The sequence below is a fragment of the Pygoscelis adeliae genome, unplaced genomic scaffold (assembly GCF_000699105.1).
Source record: "Pygoscelis adeliae isolate BGI_AS28 unplaced genomic scaffold, ASM69910v1 Scaffold174, whole genome shotgun sequence".
Lineage (NCBI taxonomy): Eukaryota > Metazoa > Chordata > Aves > Sphenisciformes > Spheniscidae > Pygoscelis > Pygoscelis adeliae.
Window position 1 is genome coordinate 3,878,374 of NW_008824676.1, and position 23,623 is coordinate 3,901,996.

The window sequence follows — 23,623 nt, forward strand, 5'->3', positions numbered from 1 at the left end:
GCCACTGCCTCAGGGAGGCAAAGGTTTCTGGTCAGAGCTGTCCAGACAGTTCCCCAGGTTCTGTTCACCACAGGAGCTTGCTGCACCATAGTGTTAAAACTGGTGCAAATCTCCAGTCATGCAAAGAAAAAACCCGTGTAAAATCAACTCAAGTAACAAAACTTACACCCTCTTCCCCTTCCCTCTGCACACCCCACATGTTTTCCAAATCCAAAGTCAGTGTCGTGCTTTACAGGAAATAATAGAAGATTGTGTGGAGACAGAAAATTTTCCCAAAAATAAATGATCTGTGTTAATTTGAATCCATCTGTATCTGCGAGGTGCAAATGACAAAGTATAGTACACTTCATGCGCGTGAATGTACAGTCATTGCTCCTCAGAGAGATCCTGATGTATTACAGTGTCAGGACAAGGATATTGAATCTTACAGCATCAATCTATTATTCATGCTGAATAATCTGTTATTGCTGTATGGGGACTCTTGAAACAATAAAGTCTGTCTTCCCCAGCCGCTCCTACTCTGCTCTGTGTTTCTGGAGGCAGTGGAAGAGATGACACACAGTGTATGTAGTTGATTAAGGTTGGACGAGGTCTTTTTTTACTTCTTAGCTGAGTGTGCAGCAAAGGTGGTAGATGCACAAACTGCTGGGTAGACGCAAAGCCTGCATGTCCCCTCTCACGTTTTAACGTACGGTTTGGAAAATCCCTATGCAGAAGTATGGGCTGAAATATATCAAGGCCAGATTCTGTTTTATGTCAGACCTCATTCTGCTACTCTGTGTTCGCACACACTTTAAAGCATTATCCTGACACTGTAGGAGTCTGAAGGCAAATGAAAATTCAGGCCATCATATTTCAAAGGCATATGTACCCATATCCACACTTACCTTTGGAGCTGGAGGAGACCAAGTTGTAATTTGACACAGAAATAACACTATCAGCTTCAAAATCAGCGTTTCACCTAGGGCCCTTCCCCGCCTCCATCCTCTCCCCGCAGTTAAAGTTCAACTATTTCATTTGTAAATGCAGCTCTGTGATACAATCAGAAGCAGCAATGCAGAGGTACCATTAGCTCAGTCAGGCAAACAAGCTGCTCTGGCTCCATCGTAAAAAACCTGACTGTAATGTTAACTTCTGCCATTAGGGTAAAGTGTGCCCCCCCCACCTGTACCGGAGCCCTTCTCTATTCTCAGCTGCCTTCCTCTTAGGGATGTTAGTATTCTGGTCACTCTGTTTTTTTTTCCTTGCTTGTGGATCGTGGAGGGATTCCTTCGTGCTCTCCCTTCCTTAATCCTCCCAGAGCCCAGGGGCCTGTTGGCCTCTCCTCTACCTGGCGAGGTGCGTGTCAGGTCTGTTTGAGAGACCCCGCAGATCTCTTCCTTCCTGAGTGTGCTCATTCTGCTGGAGCAGGTTTCACAGCCTCCTGGTTCAGGAAGTATGTACTGGTGGTTTTCTCTGTCCTTTTCCTTAGTTCACAGTTTTGTTTTTTGTTGTTTTATAAACTGAGAAGTGAAAAGTAGAATCAGGTCAATAAATAGTTGACCGAAATTACTATGTAATGCACAAACTCATCACTAGGAAGAAAATTGGATTTTTAATCCAGTTTCATCTCTCAAGTTCCATGCACGCTATCCTGACTGAAAGATACCAGTGATATTTCAGTTCATGATTACGGCTTGCTTTACATCAAAATAGTCCTTGGCAGACTTGGTGGTGGGAGACCCATCTGCCAGGTGCTGTACAAACACATGGCAGATGAGGCACACCTTGTTCTGTAGTACTGATGGAGGTTAGAGGGCAGGAGGTGACTAGTGGCTATCAACAGATCTAAGTGGGTGTAGAAGGAAAGCACGAGACGGGTTTCTGAAGCAAAGGCAGGCAGGGCTTGCCAGGAACCAAGGGCAGCATCAAGTTGCGTGGATGCTACATGGCAAAGGGGACTTTTGAGAAGAGGTAGGGTGTAGTTTTATAAATAGTTGAGAAACTCCTTCCCAGTTTGAAGGACAGGATGAAATGCATTTTTTGAAATTGAAGAAAGACAGTGAAGGACCCTTAAAGTGAAGATCAAGAGTATCTGTTGATGGGATGGAGGAAGGGGTACTGCTGCTAAGTGTGTGAAGAGAACTTGTAAAATAAAAAAAGGGTAGGACTTATCTTTGGCCACACTGAATTTAAATTGTGAGCTGTCAGAAGAACAAGCCAGATGAAAAAACAGCTGGAAAGGAACGATGCAAGATGATCTTGCTATGTCTATTTTAACAAATAACGCAAACATACAGAGCAGGTTTGTAGAGTGAAACAAGTCAGGGCTAAAGACGTGACATCCACGTGAGACACATTTTAGGAGGTTTTATCTCAGATTATCTTTAGTTAGTTCCCACAGACTGAGCAGCTAGCAGCTGGAGCATGTGAGGTGTGCTCCTAGGACGCATCTTCTGGTCTGGCTCTTCTAAAAAGAATCCAGCTCATGCACTCTGAGCTCTCTGGTGTGAACCAAAGCATGGTAACTTGGGACAATCAAATGATTCACTTCAAATGTGAGCTCCTGATCCAAACTGAAGCGTCGATACATGCCTTAAAAGTTTGTCTTTTTTCCCAGCGTGGGAACATCTTTGCTGGACTTAGAACAGAAGTGGAGAATAAATGTGTGAATTGCCAGAGTGTAGATTGTAGCTGAATTAAAATCTTTTTTTTGGGGGGGGTATCTGCTTTTATTTTCCCATTTGTTGTCATGTGTTTCCAGAAGTTTAATAGTTGTTTGCACCACATTTTAAAAGTAATCTTTCTGGCCCACAGATTTTCATCACAGTGAATTGCTTGAGCACAGACTTCTCCTCACAAAAAGGAGTAAAAGGGCTTCCTTTGATGATTCAGATTGATACATACAGCTACAACAACCGCAGCAATAAACCCATCCACCGAGCCTACTGCCAGATCAAGGTTTTTTGTGACAAGGTAAGTGGAAAGCACAATTACCATGGGTAGAGGAGGAACCTTGGTTAGACAGTTTATTATTGCTGTGTTTTCGACCTAATTAAATGTTTTTTTCTTTCCCTGAAGAGTTGAGTTTCATGGTAGACTTTGGACCAGCCTTATCATAAATCTAAGATTATCATGTAATTATTTTACTGCTTTGCAGCCTTTTTGGCCCTGATTCCTCAGCTTGTGAGCAATAGTTGGGCTGTTTAAAGACAGCATGTTAGAGGTCACGATACAGGAATATCAAAAAAGTCATAGAAAGCACAAACTTAAAGATCTGTACTCGGAAGGTCAGTGCTGACCATAGACTCATGCAAGAGCCAGTCTGATGATGTTATCCCTTCTGGCTCTAACAGCCAGGATAGGTAATGTGTAAACTTTGTGGAGAGGTCTCTGATAGAGAAATGTACCTTTCAGAAAGGCCTGCGAAGCTCTCTTTTATGATACAGTGGAAAACATCAAGTCCCAGTGATGCAGCTGATGGTTTTTTTTTCCCCTCACTCGATTACAAACTGTTATTTTGGAAGCTTCAATGAGACTTTCATGTTGCTAGGATTTTCTTATTAAAAGTAAACTGCAAAAATATATTAGCCATTCCTATTTTGTAGTTCAGTAGCTATTTTTTTTTTTCTTGCTCACTCCTTTTGGAAAATTTGGTTCTTTTACAGTGGGTTTCCCCACTCCTTTGTGAGAATTGGTAAGATTTTTCAGCACCAAAACATGGATCATGCCTTAATGAGTCTGACAGTGTCATGGTCAGCGGTATGTATAACTGAGTAGAAACAGTTGCTCAGAAATGTTAGTGATGATTCTTAGATGTGAGCGTGATCATGTTTCAGTTGTGTTTAACACCTGCCAGATGATGACTTTAACCCTGCTGGGAAAGATCTTCCAGGGGGGAGCTGATGCGTGGATTCTAGTCAAGGTTCAAGGATTCAGCCTACATCTATTTAAGTGACTCGGAAATTTATCCAATTTAGTCTTGCCATCTTACAGGTGGGAATAGAAAGGCAAAGGCCGTGCCCCAGGCAATACATAGCATTAACTTTTTAATGAAAGGGTAAGAGTTCAACTGTTCCAGGTCTCTGTGCTGCTGCTCCTTCCCCTTTTTCAGTTCATTCCCTTGTTGCTGTCTTGACAATGGGATCTTGAGAGCTAATCAGTCAGTTGTGTTAGTGGAGCAAAAATTTTGAAAGTAATGAATGTAAATGTATGCACTGAGGTCTTTGCAGTCAAAATGTTATGCTTTTAATTGTAACTTTGAATGTCAGATATTTAGAGATTTGAAGCTACAGCTGGATGTTAAAAGCTCAGTAAATATCAAAGTAACAAGTTGTTTTCATCTACCTGGTTTTGAAAAGCAATTAGAAAAATCTGAATTATTTAAAAAAAGGAAGACAATTCAGAGCACAAACTCATCAAGGGTGACCTGTAGACACAACTGGTGGAGATTTTGAATAATACATGTTCATTGCATCTATTGGCTTAATTGGTACTTCAAATATCCAGACTAGAAAGCAGGAAATGGATGTTGAGCCTTTTAATCAAAACTGTCTCAAAGTAGAAGACAAGATCACAGGGGTAGTTAAAGCGTTATCCACATCAAAACTATATTGCAAGTGGGAACTGGAGGGCTCAAGGGTATCGATAATGGGATATGTATCTGTGTAATAGAAATGTATACACGCATACGTGCACACAGAGCTTTTTAACTTAATGCAGGGCTGAAAATGAGTTGAACAAATGAAAATGAATGGAAATTATCGAGGTCAATTCACATGACAGTTTGTGCTAATTGGCACTTGGAAAGAGACTGAGGCCAGCTTCTCCCCTCACGTTGCTGTATCTTTACCAACATCTGTTTGTCATGGTGCTCGTGTAAGTAAATAAGTCGTGGAGAATTTCCACTTGCTGGTGGCACTGGGAGATATGTTGCGCTCAGAGGAGGGTAGCTGTTGGGGCTGGGTACCCTCATCTTTCAAAGATGCCAAAATAAACCTTGGCACCGGTTGAGGCGGTGCTAAATGGAGGGTCCCTGGCTCAGTTCCTCCGCCGAGTCTGCGACTCGCCCTCTAGTGACAAAGACAGGGTTTGCTGCCTGTTTGGGAAAGGCAGTGAAGCTGAGACAATTATTGCCCACCTCTTTGTCATGATCAATTAAAAAAGTATTACAGGGTCATTTAAAAAAAACAACAAACATATAATAATTTTTATACATTTTAAAAATATGAATTGCACTATTATGCCCCAATCTGACAACCACAAAGAGGAGCTGGTGAGAAAAGTGCTTGATTTATTACGATCATCTGGATCAGAGGAACTGCACAGCGAATTCCTCCTGCCTAAGTACTGAAATGTATCTTAGTTCGAAATGTGGAATTAAAAATGTTTCTGTGCCTGACAGTGTTCTTGCAAATGTTTTTTCTGCAGTGACGGTGCCTCTTTAGGACCAGTAGATGTGTTTGTATATTAACTTTGATAAATCATCGGTAGAGGTGTCCAGTTTTTAAGAAAAGCATTTGCTGATAAATTAATGTCCTCCAGCTGAAACACAGCATAGCTGTTGTGGGAAGAGTATCCCTGAAGAAATAAAACTGCATTTAGCTAAGTCGTACATATTATATATATTTTCGTATTTACTCAGGCAGTTGCTTAAATTTAGTATTCGTTTACATATAAACTAGAGAGCAACACCAACTCAGATCCAGTGTGTGTTTTGTGACATAAATGTATGGAGATAAAGGCTGCAAAGGTTGTAACTGTGTGCTTCCTCCCTATTCATTCTCCAATCTTTTGTCCCTGGTTATTTTCCAGTAGGCAATCTTCAAAGAAACTGTTACAGTACACATCTTGTTTTCTCAGTGCTAATTCTCTCTGCCCTTGCCGTCTTTTTATCATGTGCAGATCACTGATGCTGCATTATGATAAGAGAATATAATTTTTAGTCCTTAAGTAGGTTGTCAGGGCAACTTGCTACCAGGCCTATTTATATATTGCAAGATGCTTTAGCCACTGTGTATGAAGGACACATATGTGTCAGACGGCTCAGCTGTGGAAACTGTCCAGCAGAAATGCTCTGCTATGCGAAAATCTTATTGTGGTCCATTGTCTCAGCACCTACAACAGTGATGTACATCATGTACGCTTGGCTGGCCCCTGCACTGTGCCATGTGGGTTGCTCCTAGCTCAGAAGGGCTGGTAGGCAGTTTTGTGGGTATTGCAGTTGCCACATTTGTAAAGTGGCTGAGGCACAAATAAGCACTGGCGGGTGAGAATGGCTGCCCTGCTCAGAGATTGCCCGACCTCAGAGGACTTGGGGGTGTCTTGCCTTGAATGAATGAAGACAAAGCTGTGTCTTCGTACCAAACTACCAAATTCATAGCTACAGAGAATATTGAAGAAAAATCGGCAAAACATATATTCTTTATTGTGTATAAAAGGCTGAGTCCTCCTCAGTTTCTGCTTTCCTGAGAGGAAACTTGCGCTTGCTGCCATGTACAAAATGACTTTCAAGGTTCATCCCACTACCTGCGAGCAGCAGAGCGGCAGCACTGAGCGGTGGGTAGGGCTGTGGCTGCCCGTCAGAGCCGCTTTATGCAGCACAGGGCTCTCAGGGATGTGCCTTCTGCAGGGCAGTGGCTATAAGGCATAATTTTGCTCCTTTCTGCCAACGAACAGGTGGCCTTTAAAGATACAAATGTACTCCTAGAAACAATTTTGATAAGGGCATGACTCTGAATCCCTTGGCTTCTGTGGTTGAGATCAGTGACAACTGGATTGGGACCTGGCTCTGGAGGCAATGTTTCTGTTAGACACCTTCATGTTTTTTAAAGAGCTGTTTCTTCCTCCACCTCTCTTCAACCTCTGGAAATCTATTGATAGTTCACAGCCAGGAGTACATCTTTCCTTGCATTCTTTTCAAGCTTGGTTCATTGGCTCATGTGTGAATTTTGCCATCTTGAGTGGATATTTTTGGTTTTCTTTACCTACCCCCCCCCCCCCCCCATTCTTTTAAAGAAACTTCTAATTTTAATTTGGAGAAAATCTTTAATTTTGCATGCTGACTGTCTGGGAGCATATGGATCTTTAATACCCTTCACAACATGACTATTCATATTTATAAAGTAAATTAGGAGAACTTCAAAGGAGGTGTTGCTGCTTTTTATGTCAATAACAACTTCTATTTTCTAAACTTGTTGAGAGTGTATTTACATAACAGAAGCCTGCAACTTCCCAGGAGTTCCTGGGGCATAATAGGGCAGTGCTATATTGCTTTCCAGTTTCTGGAGGGCTTCTCCCTGTTTGAAATGCCTGTATTTTTCTGTAAGAGCCCTTGCACTCTTGGCAAGCTGTCAGTGTAGCCTTCTTGCACTGGCAGATCTCAAAGGCCTCTACAAAGCTAGCCAGAGTGGAGCAATGCCACCCCCAGACAAGGTGGGTGAAGGAGAGTTTAGGGAAAAGCTTAGCACAGACATGATCTAAGGTGATAGCAATCCTGCAGGTGTTTTACATCAGTACATATTAGATTGGACACGAGGAAAAATGTCTTTACTGAAAGAGTGGTTAAACATTGGAAGAGGCTGCCCAGGGAGGTGGTTGAGTCACCATCCCTGGAGGTATTTAAAAGTCGTGTAGATGAGGCGCGTAGGGACATGGTTTAGTGGGCATGGTGGTTGTTTGGGTGACGGTTGGACTCCATGATCTTAGAGGTCTTTTCCAACCTTAATGATTCTGTGATTCTATATGCAAAGTATTTGGCCTGAGCACTCCGCCCCTCTGTCCATCACAGAGGCGCTGGGCTCGGGATGCCCTTTGTGCAAGCTGTGGTGGGAACAGCCCTGCTACACGCTACACTCTGCCTGAGCCATCCATCCCAACTCCTCCAAGCCAGCATGTGGGTATATTCCTCTTGCTGCCTCCAGCCCTGGGGGCTGCTGGATGTGCCAGCCTGAGTTTCAGGCACAGGTGATTGATTCGAAGCTGGCACACTCCCAGCAATTTGGACAGATTTATCTGTAATGGGATAACCAGTCTGTTTCAGGATTTCTGATGTGTCCGTTGCTGTAGATCCAGGTATCACAGGGTACGATGCTCACAGTGGTTCCTCTTTGGATAATATCTGTGGTTTGTCTTTTTTGCATCAGGGAGCGGAAAGGAAAATCCGAGACGAAGAGAGGAAGCAGAACAGGAAGAAAGGCAAAGGCCAGGCATCCCAAGCCTCGTGTAATAACTGTGAGTAAGACGGGCCTTTCTGGTCTGGGGCTAAGTCACACTTAACATGCCTCCTCTCATAACCACATTGCTTTGTGATCTTCCTAGCAGCTGAAGGGAAGTTGAGTGCACTCCCTCTGCAAAAAAAGAGTGATATCACCTTCTTCAAAACAATGGCTGACCTGGATTCCCAGCCAGTTCTCTTCATACCGGATGTTCACTTTGGAAACCTACAAAGAACTGGACAGGTAGGAAATGATAATGAGGCGAGCTGGTGCCCACCCGCTGTCCAGCCACGTCTGCTCCAAGGCAGGTTTTAGGAAAATAAATCACTGTTCCTGGGGGCTGCTTGTTTCAGCTCTTGTTTTGGTAAATGCAGCTCTTGGTGAGTCGCTTAAAGAAGACCTTACAAGAGACAAGTGCCTTTTCTAGTTCTGGGTGTGAAAAAGGAGTTTATACTTCATTAACAACTGACTAGTTTGTGTTTGTTATGGCTTTGCCATTCTTTTGCTGGGAAGAAAGAATGGAGTAAATAGTCAAGAATTTTGAAATAGAAGGATGATTTGTGACTGAAAGAAAGTCTGGTTTTGAATGTGCTATTTGGCTTGATGAAATGAAGTGCCACCTTGTGGTAGCAGGGATCCCCCTGCTGTGACAACTGAAAACAAAGACCAAGCTTTTATACATGTAGGGAGGTCAAAAGTAGGCTCGCTAAACACCACTGCCCGTTTTCTGTTGGCATCACCTAGAGATCTGGGAATTCCTTGGAAGAAAATATTTTCACTCTACAAAGTAAAAATCTATCATGCTAATGTTAATATTCAGTATTGGCTTAGTGCAGAAGTCATGGAGTCATTATCACCAGTAAGTGTGAGGAAGTCTTTGCTGACTTGACTCTTTTAAGATCCACTTTATTGCTTGTTGGAAAATTGCAAACCTGAATTGGAGGGTCAGCTCTGACAATTTTTTGAATATGAACTTGTTATTTATTAACATCTCAGGGAGTAGAATGAGACCTTTATGCGTGTGTTTATAAAGACAAATAGTAGATGAGGAAAATTTATGTGCATCTTGCTGCAAAATATTAAAATAATGAAGATTAAATGACACAGTGTTGGAACTGTCATTTGTTTTAAAGCAGTGAGAATTGTGGTAGAGCAAAGCACAAAGAGCGCAGACATTGTAATCACAGCTGTCACTGACTTACTCTCCAAAATTGGAAAGACGCCCACTCACGTATCAGTGCTGGGTACCTTCTGTCTTCATGGCTTTCAAACCAGAATGTGGATTTGTCTCAAAACAGGAGAAGGCGGAAGCATTCCTTAGTATATGTAATCCTGTAAATTATTTTCTAAACTAACTGGAAGATACCCCAGTTTGCTAGCTCCTAGGCAATGTTCAGCCTTGTCTTTTACTGCTGTATAAGTTGTAGCATTGGCATTCTTGCTATCCTGAACTTTTCAATTGTTTTGTGTATTACTTAATATAAGAATGATTTATTATGACAATAATTTATTATTTATGAATGTTTTATTATGAAAGTGTAGCCACTTTCAGGTGCTGAACATAGAATGAGTTACAGACCTCAGCTTTGCACACACACGCACCTCTGAGCTATTTTCATTGTACAGGTTCAGAAGTGAAGGCTCCCCTTGAGAGCCGAGCGTGCTCTGAGTCTTGCCAGCACAAGTGCTGGAAACCGGCCCGAGATGCCTTGCTCTGCCCCAGCAGTACGTGGGGCTCCGGTGCCCTGCCTTTGCCCCACGCTTGCACAGTAACTCAGCAGCTGGAGTACTGGTGCACTTGTTGGTGTGGACCCGCGGTGCAGGCATGTTGTGAGGAATTTGGCTGACTGTTCTGTAAAGCCTTTGACAACAGACTGTGATTTTATTTCTCCCCTGCTACTGTTAGCCGTAGTTGCTGCTGTTGTAAATTCGGTCCCAGTGACTGTGAGCTATACTGATTTACACAAAACAATGGTCTGGACTTGCGCTTCTGCCCACAGTCTGTGCAAAAAAGTTCAGCTGTGCCATTAGTAATTGTGTTTCCATTAGGACTGTAGATTAATGTTGGTCTTTATAGTTTAATTAGATTTTCAGACAGTATTAAATACATACAAAAGCTTGTGAGTGTTGTGGCTTAAATCGTATTAGGGGTAATTTAGGTGAGCAGTGATCTGATTTAGAGGATTGTAAAATAATTGGGAAAATGATACAAACCAGGGGAGAGGGCAATGTCTGTCAAAATGCTTTGGTATATTTCCACTAGGTGATATTCAACAGCAGTTTTTCTAAGCCATGCTTTTTCCAGATCACAATTAGAACTAGAGATGTTTGTGTTTTATAGAAGGAAAAGGATTTTTAACAGATGAAAAACTGCAAACCACTTGTTGTCTTTTCTCCCTTTTGAACTTATTCTGTTAAGCAGGTGTCTGAGTTTCAGGAATAATTGTTTTTTTCCCACCCTTCTAGGTTTACTATAATACAGATGATGAGAGAGAAGGGTAAGACATTTATTGTTTCACAAGCTTTGCTGTTAGTGGTACAAATTCATAGAAAGTAGGCACAAAACACAAAATCAGATAAAACTGATCCCCTTTCACCCCCTTCCCTCATATTCTCCCATCACTAAAGGTAAGTGAATAATACGTAGAACTGGTAGAGGGCGGTTTATTTTATGGTAACTTTCTTTTCCTTCATGTGAACTGGCTGCTTTTTATATCTATTTTTTATTACATTTCCAAGTAAAACAGTTTAAAGAGCCATAAGGTTCAATACAGGGACAGGACAATATATTTGATAACAAAATGTCTTTTATATATATAAGGGTTCTCAAATAATTTTAAAACCAGGAATTTTTTAATGAAGCATTGAACTTCACCCCGTTCCTGGAAGCTGTTTAGCAGCATACACATGTTTATGCGACAAATACAGGAACGGCAGAGAGAATGCCCAAGCGCCAGAAGAGAAAGGCAGAAAGAGAATGGGAGATCCTGGGAAGGGGGAAGGTTGGAAATGGAAGCACCCCCTCTCTGGCTTTGGAGGGACTGGAAGAATTGCAGAAAGTCCCTAAAATAGTTACAGATGTCATGAAATAAGGGCTTTAGTATGTGTGGCTGAAGTTCGGCCAGTATTAAATGTAATGTGTGCAAGCCCGATACTTTCATAAGTTGCTTGAATCCCAAGTGAGCACCCTCAAATCTGAGAGTTTGAAGTAAGACAACTGCACTCACGTAAGCCTGCAAAAAGTGGCCTGTGGTAGGGAGTGGCCGGGCGCCTGCAGCTAACATTGACTTGAAAACACGAAGCCCTTTTTGTTTCTTTTATGAAGCTTATGTTCTTCATAAGGTTCACAGTGGAATTCGAGAAACAAAGGGGTTTATTGCATTAAGCACACTGGCTTCAGTTCTCTCCTCCAAGAGTAAAAGGAGGCACCGAGTCCTGCCAAGGGGAGGGGGCGGCCACAGTGCCTTGAGCCCTCAGCTTCCCTGGTGGAGTGCGTCGCTGCTTCGGGCTGGATCTGGCCCAGCATGTTTACTCCTTTTGAACTCGCTGGTTTGTCTGGTCTCAGATTTTAGAAATGTTGCCGGTGTTTCCTGAGGCCGTCTCCTTGACTCTGAAGAGGAGGTGAATCAATGTGTAAATGTGGGTTCAGCTCCTTACTTAGCTGTTTGCTCCGCCCCATTCCCCTTCCCTCAATATTTAAACAGTTAACGGCCTTTGGGGTTTTCAAAATAGTATGTAACATTGGAGTGTATTTTCCTGTCACCTGTCCCAGCCAGTCAGTCTGGGCAATTTGAGAGGCCTGGAGAGTTCAGATAAGCATCAAAAGCTAAATCCTTGCAGTTTCTGGTCTGGTGCTACTTGAGTAGCTAGTGGGGTTTTTGCCAGAGTACAAAGTGAGTCACGACTGCTGCTGTTGTCTCCTCTCCTGCTGGGAGCACAGTTTTACTGTGACATGGTCCCTGTTGTGTGTTTTCTAGTAGCAGTGTCCTGGTCAAAAGGATGTTCCGGCCTGTGGAGGAAGAGTTTGGTCCATCCCCTTTGAAACAAATGAAAGAAGAAGGCCTGAAAAGAGGTAACAGTCAATTCTTAGCAGTTAAAAATAATGCTGTGGGACTCATGCCCTCAAGCTGGGAAGGGCAGGTGTGGCTCAGACCAAGTCAGTTGTTTGATGCTAGTGCAAACGTGGGGTAGATGGGAGAAGAGATCATTATGCCTGCCAGTATACAAGGAGGCATTTTAACAAATGCTAGTAATGATTTAAAAGCAGAAAAGAAAAAAAGAAAAAGGACTGTGCTATCTCAAGAAGGGATCAGGACACAAGTGTATATAAAATATTAAAAAAGCTAGAAAGTTTCTTGATCCTTGGCCAAGCTACATAGTTCATAAATGTTCCAGTAGCAAATCTGTGGTTGTCTATTTTTAACTTTAGCTCATCTTTTCTGTTCTGGCTGGGATCACAAGCAAATATGCAAGATGCACTGGGTCAAATACAGAGACTTTACACAGGCAAGCTCCTGCTGACTGCAGAGTGAGATTAGCCTGAATAAAATCTCAGAAATTTCCTACCCAATTAGAAATATAAGGCATGGAGAGACATCTTCCAGCAGACCTAACTGAATTGTGTAAGAGTTTGTTTCCCTGAACTGTTTTTATTGCCCTGAATGAATATTATTACAGTTGCATTTCGTATGCTATACCAGTCCAACTCCTGTTTTCCAGTCTGCTACAGTGAAGCTTAAGTTGAGTAATATTGAAGCAGTGGTTTAGGTGGAGCTGTTAAACTTTGCACTGAAGGTAAGGATGAGCAGATGCTGGTTTTGTCCACAAAATCTGCTTTGTGTACGGTCACTTCCAGTGCAGTGCTATAGGTGATAACTTCCTACACTGTCACAGTTAGACACTCTGGAGAATATTTGCCATTCCTTCAGTCTCATGAGTTCTGTCATGTAAGTTTATTGGAGGCTCTGGGGGTTTGACCAACTCATATAACTCAAACTTGCAAATGTTTTGAGGTTCACCCATCAGTTTGTGAGACAACAAAGCAACAAGGTACAGAAGTGAGCTCACTTGTTCTTAGTTGCACCTTTTGTAAGACTCATTTGAGCTTTATAGAAACAACTTCCCATGAGCCTGCATTTGCGAAGTTTCTCTGTTGGTTAGGGTGGTGTGCTTGAACCAGGGGAAGCATACAAGATTACAGGATGGAGACTGATATCTTCCTGGAATAAATGTGAACATGTTTTAATTAAATCTTCAATTAATTATGTGAGGTCAGCACTGACCACAGACTTGCATCTGGTTGACTCAAGGCCTCGACCAAATTCACATTACCAGTGCTCCATCAAGCAGAAGGGGACAGCCACAAGGGGTACATAAAGAAGTGTCATTTCCTGCAATTTCACCTGGGTTTCCCAGCTGGAAGCCTGGAGAGTTGCCTGCAAGGAGGTATTGGTTTGCTTTGATTATTCCTGTCCTTTGCTGTGGTAAGTTGTTTTAATATTGTCCAGGACTTGCAACCATTTCAAGGGGAAGATTTGAAAGAAGAAAAAATGTTTTTCAACTGGTGGCAAAACTATGTTAAATAATTAAATCCAGGAGAGGCACGGAACCAGAGAAGCTGGAAGATGTTCTCTTCATATCCCCTTCCTGTTCAGTGTTTCTCGCAAGTTGGACTGTGCTGGCTGGAGGCCAAGCCTCTTCCAGCGTGGCCTTTGCTCTGGTGAACTTCCTGCCATCAGGAACCCTGCATCTGGGACTGTGCTGATGGAGCGCGGCTCAGCAGAATCTGCCCATTTGACAATACCGTCTTTGCCACAAGAGTCACCGGGTATTAAAATGTTCTGCTGTTTTTCCCAGGCTTAGCCATACTAGAAGTTTTTTTCTCCCAGATTTATTTGGTACAGCAGAATCGGTAACTCCTAGAGAGCAGGTATAGATGGGGCACTGGTGTAATGTTTGAGAGAGAGCAGGTCTGATATGTGAAAATACGCATTAAAAGCAATGTAATCCCAAGGTGGCTCATTATCACAGCAGTGTAGGTAAGTAGCACCCAGTGAGGGGTCCAAGCCCAGCTGAAGAACTGAAGTGACGGTGTGTGGCCTCACCTCTGCCTGATGGACCTAATTGTAATACTGTCCGGTGGAAGCAAAAGTATTAAGGGGCAGCCTTCAAGAGAACAGGTCTGAAGGGGTTTGCAAACCATTGGTAAAACAAGGTTCATATTCTCACACAGGTAGCTGCGTCTTTGTGAGTTATTCTTTCATCTTCTTGACCTCTAAGGAAGGTACAAGTGCCCAACACAGAAATGTAAAGTATGTTAATCTGTACCAAATGTGCAGCACAGCTAGTTACTTGGCTAGACTTGTGGCCCTTTCCTGTTTGGAGTTCTCAGTAAGAGTTTTCAAATCACTTTCCCTTTCAGATTTCATAAGGAGTTTCCCGTTAATTATAAATGCAGCAGCTGTGTTACAGATCAGGGAGATTTCCAGTCCTGTAGTTCTCAGCTTGAAGAAAGTAATATTTCTGTCTAGCTTTTGTCTCTCAGGAAAGTCGTGTTAAACTACCCTGAAACATTTTGGATTCATAACGATCAGGGTTTTGTGAACCATCCCTGTGGTGGACAGCATTCACTCTGTCACCTAGGGAACTTGTGCCTGGGCAATTAGTGAAAACTCCAAATGTGGTAAAGGAAAGCCAGGTCACAGCTACCAGCCCTACTTTCCTTGACTGAAATGTGCCACATCTCCATCCAGAGACTGCTTTACAAAGACTGTAGTCATTGTTCATAGGGTGTCAGTCGGAGCATTGTTAATGCCTGGGTTCAGACCTTCGTAGTGACCGAAGTCTTCACTGCCTCATCATGTCCTTAGTTTCATTTTTGCCACATGTCTGTTGCTTGTCTTCTGCCTTGGCAGATTTGCCAATGGAGAGCCAAGCTGTTAACACTTTTAAAAGAGGTATCTAACATTGTCCCTCTGCATTCACACTTAAATCCTCAGTTCAGTGGCCTGGCTTCCAAAAATCTCCCAGATGCAACAGCCTCCCTTGCCTTCAACAAAGGCTGATTGCCACTCTGCAATTTTGTGAATCAGGGCTATTTCTTAAGTAACTAAAGATAAATTTATCATCCCCATCTTTTGCAATTCTTTTTAACATTTAAAGAGCACTAAGGATTACAGTGGGTTTCAATGCTGGTAAGAAGGTTAAGAACTGAGGCCAAGTAATGTAGAGGTCAGACAAATTTGAATTTATCTTTTAACTTTCAGTCAAAAATAGCTCATTGCCTGATACGAGATTCCTCCCCCCCAGCCCCAAATATTGCAACCTGTACTATTAAAGTGAGCCCATCTAGATGCCATGAACGTGGTGACAGTAGGATCAGAGGGCATAAGTATGAGTTGTGTCACATTGTCCCAGTCATGGTTTGGCATTCAGTGGCAGTGCTGCTGAGCCCAATGGAGCCTTTGCAGCCCCTTTCCCTCCGCCCTGGCTGTGCGCTCCTGTTGCGGGCCAGCCAGCCTTCTCCCCGTGGTTATGCCAGCATGAAGGCTTGTGGGGCTGCATTGTACACTGAAGCAGGGACCTGATCTGTCTGAAGAACAACTCAGAAAAAAGGGTTGTTTTTTCACTCACATCTGCTGTTTGAGAGAGTTTATCATCCAGGAAAATTTATTGAGATGGGCCAGAGTAACAGAGCATAAGGGCAGGGATGAGACAGGGGCTTCTTAAGGCATCACTGTCACCAGAAGTCATTTATGGAAAAGTGCCCTAGTGAATCAAAGCCAGGATTTTCACACCTGTTGGGGGAAAGAAAAATCCAACAACCCCCCATATGTTTACTAATCCTGGCTCTCTGTGTGTATAATAGTGATTCCAGTTCCCCATTATCCTTGTAATGGATCCTTCATTCAGCATAACGTTGCCTGACACGCCAAGCACAACAGAGAGATTTAAAGCTCAGCGCTTGGGTTGTATAATGTCCCCAACTTTAACCTTGCACTGAGTGATTTTTTTGCTCCTTTCAGATACATTTGTAATTATTAAGGCTGGCAGAGGTCCAGATGTTTGAAAAGCCAGGAGTTACAGGACAGCCCCCTAGTCACAAGAAAAGAATTACCAAATTAATAAAAGTGTTAGTACAGGTAAAATTAGCACTTAGAGTAAGTGCTTGCTCATGCAAGTAAACATATCAGACCCAATAAAATTTAACTACTGATGTGGATTTTTTTTGTTCTCTTATATTCCGACAGTTATTTAGGTTGTGACCCAAAGTTATCTCAGCTTCTAAGTCCTTTAAAAGGACACTCTCAGGCAAGTCCCAAAGAATTACCAAAACGTAGGTGAAAAGGATGTGGTTCTGTGTACCTGTTGTAACAGTTTTGTGGCTCATACTTCTGAATTAAGGATGCAAAAAACCACCATTGTCCTGCATGTCTGGTTTGTAGACCAAGATGTGACTGATCTGCCCATTTTTCAAATCTTTTTTCAATAATTTCAAAACCTGGGAAAAGAAGCTACAATTCTCTGCAAATGGGCCTGAGTCCACCCTGCTACAGTCTTGACCTGAGAATTAGCTTCCAAACAATTGCTTCTGTATGAAAAATACTATCAACTCTGTTGGTTCATCTGCAAGTCATCTACTGAGTTACCTGATGAAGATATCTTTTGGACCTCAAGGATTAGCAGCTTCAAAAGATACCTTTTTCTGTCTACCACAAAAAAAAAAAAAGATTACCAATGTAGTTTGTCACACAGACATAAAATACCTAACAGTGCATGTGTATTTGTACCTAATGTGCAGCACTGCTATTTGAAAAAGCAGTTTATTTAGGGAACAAAATAAATTGTGGAACATCTTATTTAACCTGCTACTTTATCAGTCATGTGAGATTACGCCTAAAACACTTCTCTAGTGTTTATGTTTATTTGCTTTGTAGCTGTCTGCTTTGCTTTTGCCATGTAACAGCAAGTTTCCTCCTTTTACCTGTACAAGTCAGAGCGGGGACAACAAGAGCTAGAGAGGGCAAGGCATTGCGCCTGTGAACCACTAAGACCTGGCAGGACATCTGAAGGAGGAAAAGGAGATTTTCAGGAGTACAAATGGCATTCGTTGATTTTGCTCTCAAAGGCTCAGCTAAAGGCAAACCAGACTTGCCTTTTCTGAATGTCCTTTCCCAGCCTCTTGGATGAAGCCTGGAGAGGTGCAAGCTCAAGACACAGGTTTAGGAAGACCTAGCTTGTGTGTTTTGTCCTATGACCCAGGAACAGTGCCCCAGTGCTTTTTAGCTTCTCTTATTTCAGTAAATGGAAGTTTAAATTCTTGAAGATACAGATTCCTCACTTTAAATTAAATTTGCTGAATTTTCTTTGTGTGTTTTCAAAGCAACTATGATGTGTCTTCCATGTTTAGATCACTGATGATATGAGAATACTTTTTTTTTTAAGTGCAAACCATCTTCAGCACTTCATTTTATCTGTCATGGATTAATATTTGTTTTTCTACTCAGTGTGGAGTGTTTCATCTGTTCAATTGACTGAACCTACTCCAAGTTTGACTTTTTTTCTGTTTCAGTGCTTTTGTATGTGAGGAAGGAGACAGATGAGGTGTTCGATGCTTTGATGCTGAAATCACCCACAGTAAAGGGGCTAATGGAAGCAGTAAGTATCCGATGTCCTCACATTGTTTGTCTTTCTTGGCAAGAAAATCTTGAAGCTTTCAGTGTATTATTGAGATAAAACATAATGTAAAGACGAAGTTATTCTCAAATACCTTTAAAGCATTTCGTAAAGGCTTTCTGGAGCACGCCTCTGAAATACTGGGATGTTCCAAATTCAGTGCTGTCAGCAGGTTGCTGGGATTAAATAGTGTCACAGAGCTGATTTATTGGAGACCTGAGCCTTGAGGAATGGTGGTAATTAACCAGTGTCAGGGAAGCAGAGAGGTGCAGGCTCCATTTTCTGAAATGCTTCTTTCTGAACTGATTATTCAGAACCCGTTGAATCTTCTGTAATGCCCATCGGTGTGTTCACAGCCATCTTTTAAAGAAGAGGCTCAAGCATGCACTGTTTCTGTGTGAATTTCATATGGCTTTTGTGCAATTGCTGTTCCAGCATATGAGGCAGTTGCTGAGCCAATGCAGACTAGTCATTCATACCTCCTGTCTCAAATTCCTGTCTTAGCCCTCACTCCCAGAGTGACCTACCTACCAGCCTGCCTCTTTGCTGCTCCTTTGACTTGAGTTTTCGCTTGTTACCTGTTAGCTGTGATCATGAGTGGCTATTTCCACATTTAATCCTGTTTATATGAGCCGATGGCTAGTAGATGTGTGCGATTTGGTGAGGGAAGAGTTATGAAGCAACCACGTGTCTCACTGCTTTGGTGGGGAAGTAATGTGAGATTGACATGTGGGACACTGATTTGATTTCCAGCCTTGGTTACATGTAGGAGAAAAGATGGGAATGGATGAAAGCGTCCCTAGAGAGCTCAGCTGAGTGCTAGAAGTGTGTATATTCATACTCTCATAAAACCGTCACAGTGTCTTGTTGCATGTACCAGACACTTCAAATGCAGTGAAGATTGAGTTATTTGGTCAATATTTGGCCAGTAGCAGAAGGCAAAAAAAGATTTGTGGGTTAGTGAAGTTGTTTATAGCACCTATTCAGATCAGGGTATCTCTGAGGAGAGTCAGCTGCATTCTAAGGATGTCCTAACTGTGCTTTCGCCGATACTGTTTGTTACCTGTGACCGCAGCTCAGTTGTTAGGCATAACACACAGGTATAATAAAAGCCAGGTTTCGCTTGAAGAGGCTGCAGTTTGATTCATTATAAGCTGTAACACGATTTCATCTTGTCTTTGTATGGAAGTTAAAAGTGTGTCATAATCCTTCTATAACCTTTCTAGCTAACATGAATATTTTATCTCCAGTAGTCTGTGCCTCTCTATGCCTGTTCTCCAGCCACCGTGTAACATAAAAACAAAGCTGGTGCAGAAGCAGGAAAGGTTTCTGCATACCTCTGTCAGCACAGCTGCTGACTCAGTGGCATGTTTTCGGCACCAGAGAAATGTGATCTGTTGTAAAATGTCCCAGTTCGCTGGAAGGAACACATTCAGAAAATTTTAATTCTCTTTGGTAGGATATTGTAGATAAATCAATGCCAAAAAGCTGTCAAACTGCATATTCTTAAATACTCTCTCTACAGTCGTTTCAGCAAATCATGTAATTTTGTAATTGTGCACATCCTAAATGCTCAATTCTAAACTCAGTACTAAGAACTTAGAAACTGAGGCTCTGAATATCATAAGAGCCCCAGATCTGAAAGACAGCACCAGTGATCCTGAATCATACTCTTCTCCTCTGTTTATGGATTTTACTTTTTTTTTTGGTTAACCACTATTTCTGGTCTGTGGCGTTCTCCTAATTTTCCATGATTAATGATATTGTTTTCTCAGATACTATGTTTATTTTATTCTCTCATATACCCCCATTCCAAATGAACAATTAGATTCCTTCTCAGATTTCTTTCTTCTGGCAAATATCTAGAGGTCTTATGTTTCAGAGATACAGTGCATCTCAGAAAGTGATGCAAATGTTTGGGTTTTAAGATGTTTGCATCCTACACTAGTAAGTCTTGATCAGCAGAAAATAGTGAAACAATTGCCCATCACAAAACTTCACACATATGTGGTGACTGACCAGCTCTAAATCCTGCTCTCAGCCTGATCCAAAGTCAGGTTAACTCTGTGGATCTCAGTAGGTACCCAGTCTTACATTGTGCAGAATCACATATTTATTCAAATTACAGAAGGCGATCTAAATTGGGATATTCAAGCATCTCCCGAAGTCTTTCTAAAATTAAAAGCTAACAGCTGAGCTCAATAGAGCTTGCTTAGACCAAAGTTTATTAGATACCTGTCTATGAATGTATCCTTCCAACCAATGTAGGGCAACAGACTGGACCATTCAATAGAAATAAGTTGGCAAAGATGTTTTCCTATGTGCCTCGATCAGCCCAGATGTTGCCCTTTCTATCTTCCTGACTCCAGCAGAGAAAGCATTTCTGGTGGCTCGTGCAATCAGATATGTGCTACAGACAAACTTGCCATGACAGGGGACTGCAGTCCCCCAAAGGGACACCCAGACTGCTATTTCAGTGCCACTCTGAAGGCTGTCCCACTGCTTCAGGCATCCTGAGGGAAAGAAAGAATTCTCTGCTCAGAAGATTGGAAAATGGACAATGGAGATGACAAAGGAAAATATTCCTCCAAATAAAGATAAAGATATCTTTTTAAAATTTATTGTAGCCTGCTTGGGGTCAGGCGAGAAATCCTGTCATTTTATATGGAAGTTGGCAGTAGTGGTGTTCCCCCCGAGTTGGCAACAAACGTGTTTCAGAAGAGGGTGTTAAGTGAGATGCCCTAGCAGATGCTAGCTCTCTGCTTTCTTGGATTCTGCAGCAGGACTTAGCACATTTGCACTGGAGACTTGTTTTCTGAGTCTGTGAGGGGGAGGCTCTCCCATACCCCCACTTTGAGTCTTGCTTCCACAGCTTGCTGTTTGGTATAATTGGTTGAATCCTTAGGGGTTCCTGAGAAATGTGCTTATTCAGTCAGCTGGAAGTCTTTCGCAAAGCTCACTAATCCCTGCATGTTATATAAATCCTACACCTGTTATAGGCAGTGTGACAGGCAAGGCTTTCTCAACCCTACCACTCATAGCTTATGTAGGAATTGGTGTCCCAGAGTCCCAAACCACTGTAAGCAACATTTGGAATGCGCGAGTGTTAGGTATCCCAAATATCCTAGGGAAGTTTTATGCTGGAATGTGCAGAATGCTGTATATTAGCTGCTATTAAACCTCCTTGGCACAGGAATGTTTCTCCCTGCTTGTTTATTTGCATGGAGTCAGTGAAAAGTGTCTTCAAGTACTGATCTTTACAATATCACTAGGCTTCAGAGTTAACAACCCAGAGAGGACGATACATCATTTCCTCATGTTTGCACAGTTGTGACATTTTTGGCAGTTTCAGGTTGCAGTTTTTCTCTGATGCCTGTTACGAAGCATTTTTTCAACAATCTGATGAAATGGAGCCATTTTTATTATTGCTTACATGAAAGCTTAAATTTAGGGGTACAAGAAAACCACAGATACAAAAGTTCAGCACCAGATTGCTTATCTGATGTAATTCTATTCATGGTAAGCAAAGCTAGAGGGTAAGAAAGAATAAAAGGAGAACATGAAAGTTTCTCTGAGAACTTCTCCAAGACAGTCAAGATTTGCCTTCACAGTGTAGCACCTGGGTACCCCAGAGGACTCGCCGGCCTCAGGTCAGGCAGCTGCCCTCCATGGGCAGCACAGGATGAGGCACTGAAGGAAGGGAGACTTGGAAAGATGGTGGTAGACAGGGGTGGAGTGTGAGTGAGGGGCAAGGTGTGGGGGTACCTACACAAGTACTTCTTGCCAGAGGTAGGTGATTCCTTCTACTGGAGATCCTGCCCACGGATCCTCCCTTGGATTTATGTGCATGGGCTGGGTCAGGCGTTCACGAAGGCTAGGTGGGGCAGCCTGTCCCGTCTGTCATGCAGAGTAGCTGGCATAGGTTAGGACATACCACACAGGGGTATGGCAAACCCTCGGTTCGAATCACCCTTGTTCTGCCCTGTTTGGAGCAAAGACTTGAACTTGCTCCAGATAAGCTGAGTATGTTATGGAACTTCTTTGTAGGATGCATTTCCACCCTGTGCATGTGGTTAAATAGCTTTTCCATAGGCTACACAGAGCCTTTTGCATAGGCTACGTAGAGATCAGAGGGAAAAAGATTGGTCTTATAGTCCGATAGTGAGGATGCTTGTGTGAGATATAAGACAAGTGGGGTGAAGCCCCTCTTCTCATACATGTACAAAGTGGACCGCTCCCCACAGCAGGGAGAGTGTGACCGTACAGCATATGAGCTTGTGCAGCCTTGATGCTGAATTAGGCCTCTCCCAAGGCAGGTGAGAACGTGGAACCAGGACTACCATCAGTATCTCCAGGACCATGTCCAAAAGGGCAGTGAAACACACTGGTGCGAGTAAAACTGAAGTAGCAAATACAACTCACAATTTAATTTGTATTTTGTTCTCTGCTAGGTGCAAAACTTAGGGAGTGGATGGGTCTAGTGTACCTTATCAGTTACTCCTTATTTACATCCTCCCCTTTCTGTTAGCCACAGATGTACACTCTGGTCAGAGGAAACTGTTTGCAGTGTAAAAGAAGCTTTATTCGTTCTTCAAAATCTTGGAGTTACGCTATACTTTTTAAGTACAAAATTGTATCTTAGGTAAGATGACAATTATACGAGTATAGGTAATGTAGGCAAGTATAGGTTAATTTATTCTCTCTCTTAGAGAATCCTGGCTCTCTGTACAGGAGCCATGCTTGGGGTTCAACCTGTGGCTGTTTGAATCTGTCCTTGGTGCTGAGATTATCCATTGCTTTCTTTCCATTTTCTATTTCATGATAATTGCTTTAATTTGCTTCTCTAAAATATCACTTTTTCTCAATGGAAGTCTGAACGCAAACACAAAGAAAGGATTTTACAGTGACTGATGTGTGGCAATCTTTAAATGTATTTTTAATTGTGCATTTCAGTTCTCTAATGTAGGAGATAAATAGTCAGCTATTTAGCTGCAACTTCAGTTCACCTGGGAAGAGCAGGAAACTTACTTTGGTTGGCAGTAAAGTATGAGAGAAAATGAATCACTGACAAAAAGTCATTTTTTATAATTATTTTGCCTTTTGGGACAATCCTCTTCTAAAGTATGAGCTGTGAGACCGGTTCCCTCAAAGAAGAGTCATAATTTGGAAAGGAAACCTGGCTCAGATGGAGGGCTCAGGGACACCGTCTCCACGAGCACACCACAGGCTTGCTGCACAATGGACATCCAAAAAAGTTACTAATACACTGCTGCAAAGCAATGCCAAAGCATCCCAGTGAAGTGCTTGTTAGTGTTAGTAATTTGTCAGCTAAGTAGTTAGAATCATAGAATCATACAATCATAGGATAGTTTGGGTTGGAAGGGACCTCTAAAGGTCACCTAGTCCAACCCCCCTGCCATGGGGAGGGACGTCTTCAACTAGATCAGGTTGCTCAGAGCCCCGTCCAGCCTGACCTTGAATGTTTCCAGGGATGGGGCATCCACCACCTCTCTGGGAAACCTGTGCCAGTGCTTCACCACCCTCAGCGTAAAAAACGTCTTCCTTCTATCTAGTCTAAATCTACCCCCCTTTAGTTTAAAGCCATTCCCCCTTGTCCTGTCGCAACAGGCCCTGCTAAAAAGTCTGCCACCATCTCTTTTATAAGCCCCCTTGAAGTACTGATAGGCTGCAATAAGGTCTCCCTGGAGCCTTCTCTTCTCCAGGCTGAACAACCCCAACTCTCTCAGCCTTTC

The 23,623-nt window shown here is 42.5% G+C and overlaps 1 protein-coding gene across 1 annotated transcript in view; it reads left to right on the forward strand.

The window, feature by feature from the left end:
* Nucleotides 1-23,623, forward strand: part of GRHL2 (grainyhead-like 2 (Drosophila)) — a 99,574-nt gene that overhangs the window by 70,590 nt on the left and 5,361 nt on the right. The window contains exons 9-14 of the mRNA XM_009323130.1: nucleotides 2,797-2,955; nucleotides 8,124-8,211; nucleotides 8,299-8,438; nucleotides 10,662-10,693; nucleotides 12,173-12,267; nucleotides 17,767-17,852. Coding sequence (XP_009321405.1) covers nucleotides 2,797-2,955; nucleotides 8,124-8,211; nucleotides 8,299-8,438; nucleotides 10,662-10,693; nucleotides 12,173-12,267; nucleotides 17,767-17,852 — 600 coding nt within the window. The remainder of the gene's footprint in view (nucleotides 1-2,796; nucleotides 2,956-8,123; nucleotides 8,212-8,298; nucleotides 8,439-10,661; nucleotides 10,694-12,172; nucleotides 12,268-17,766; nucleotides 17,853-23,623) is intronic.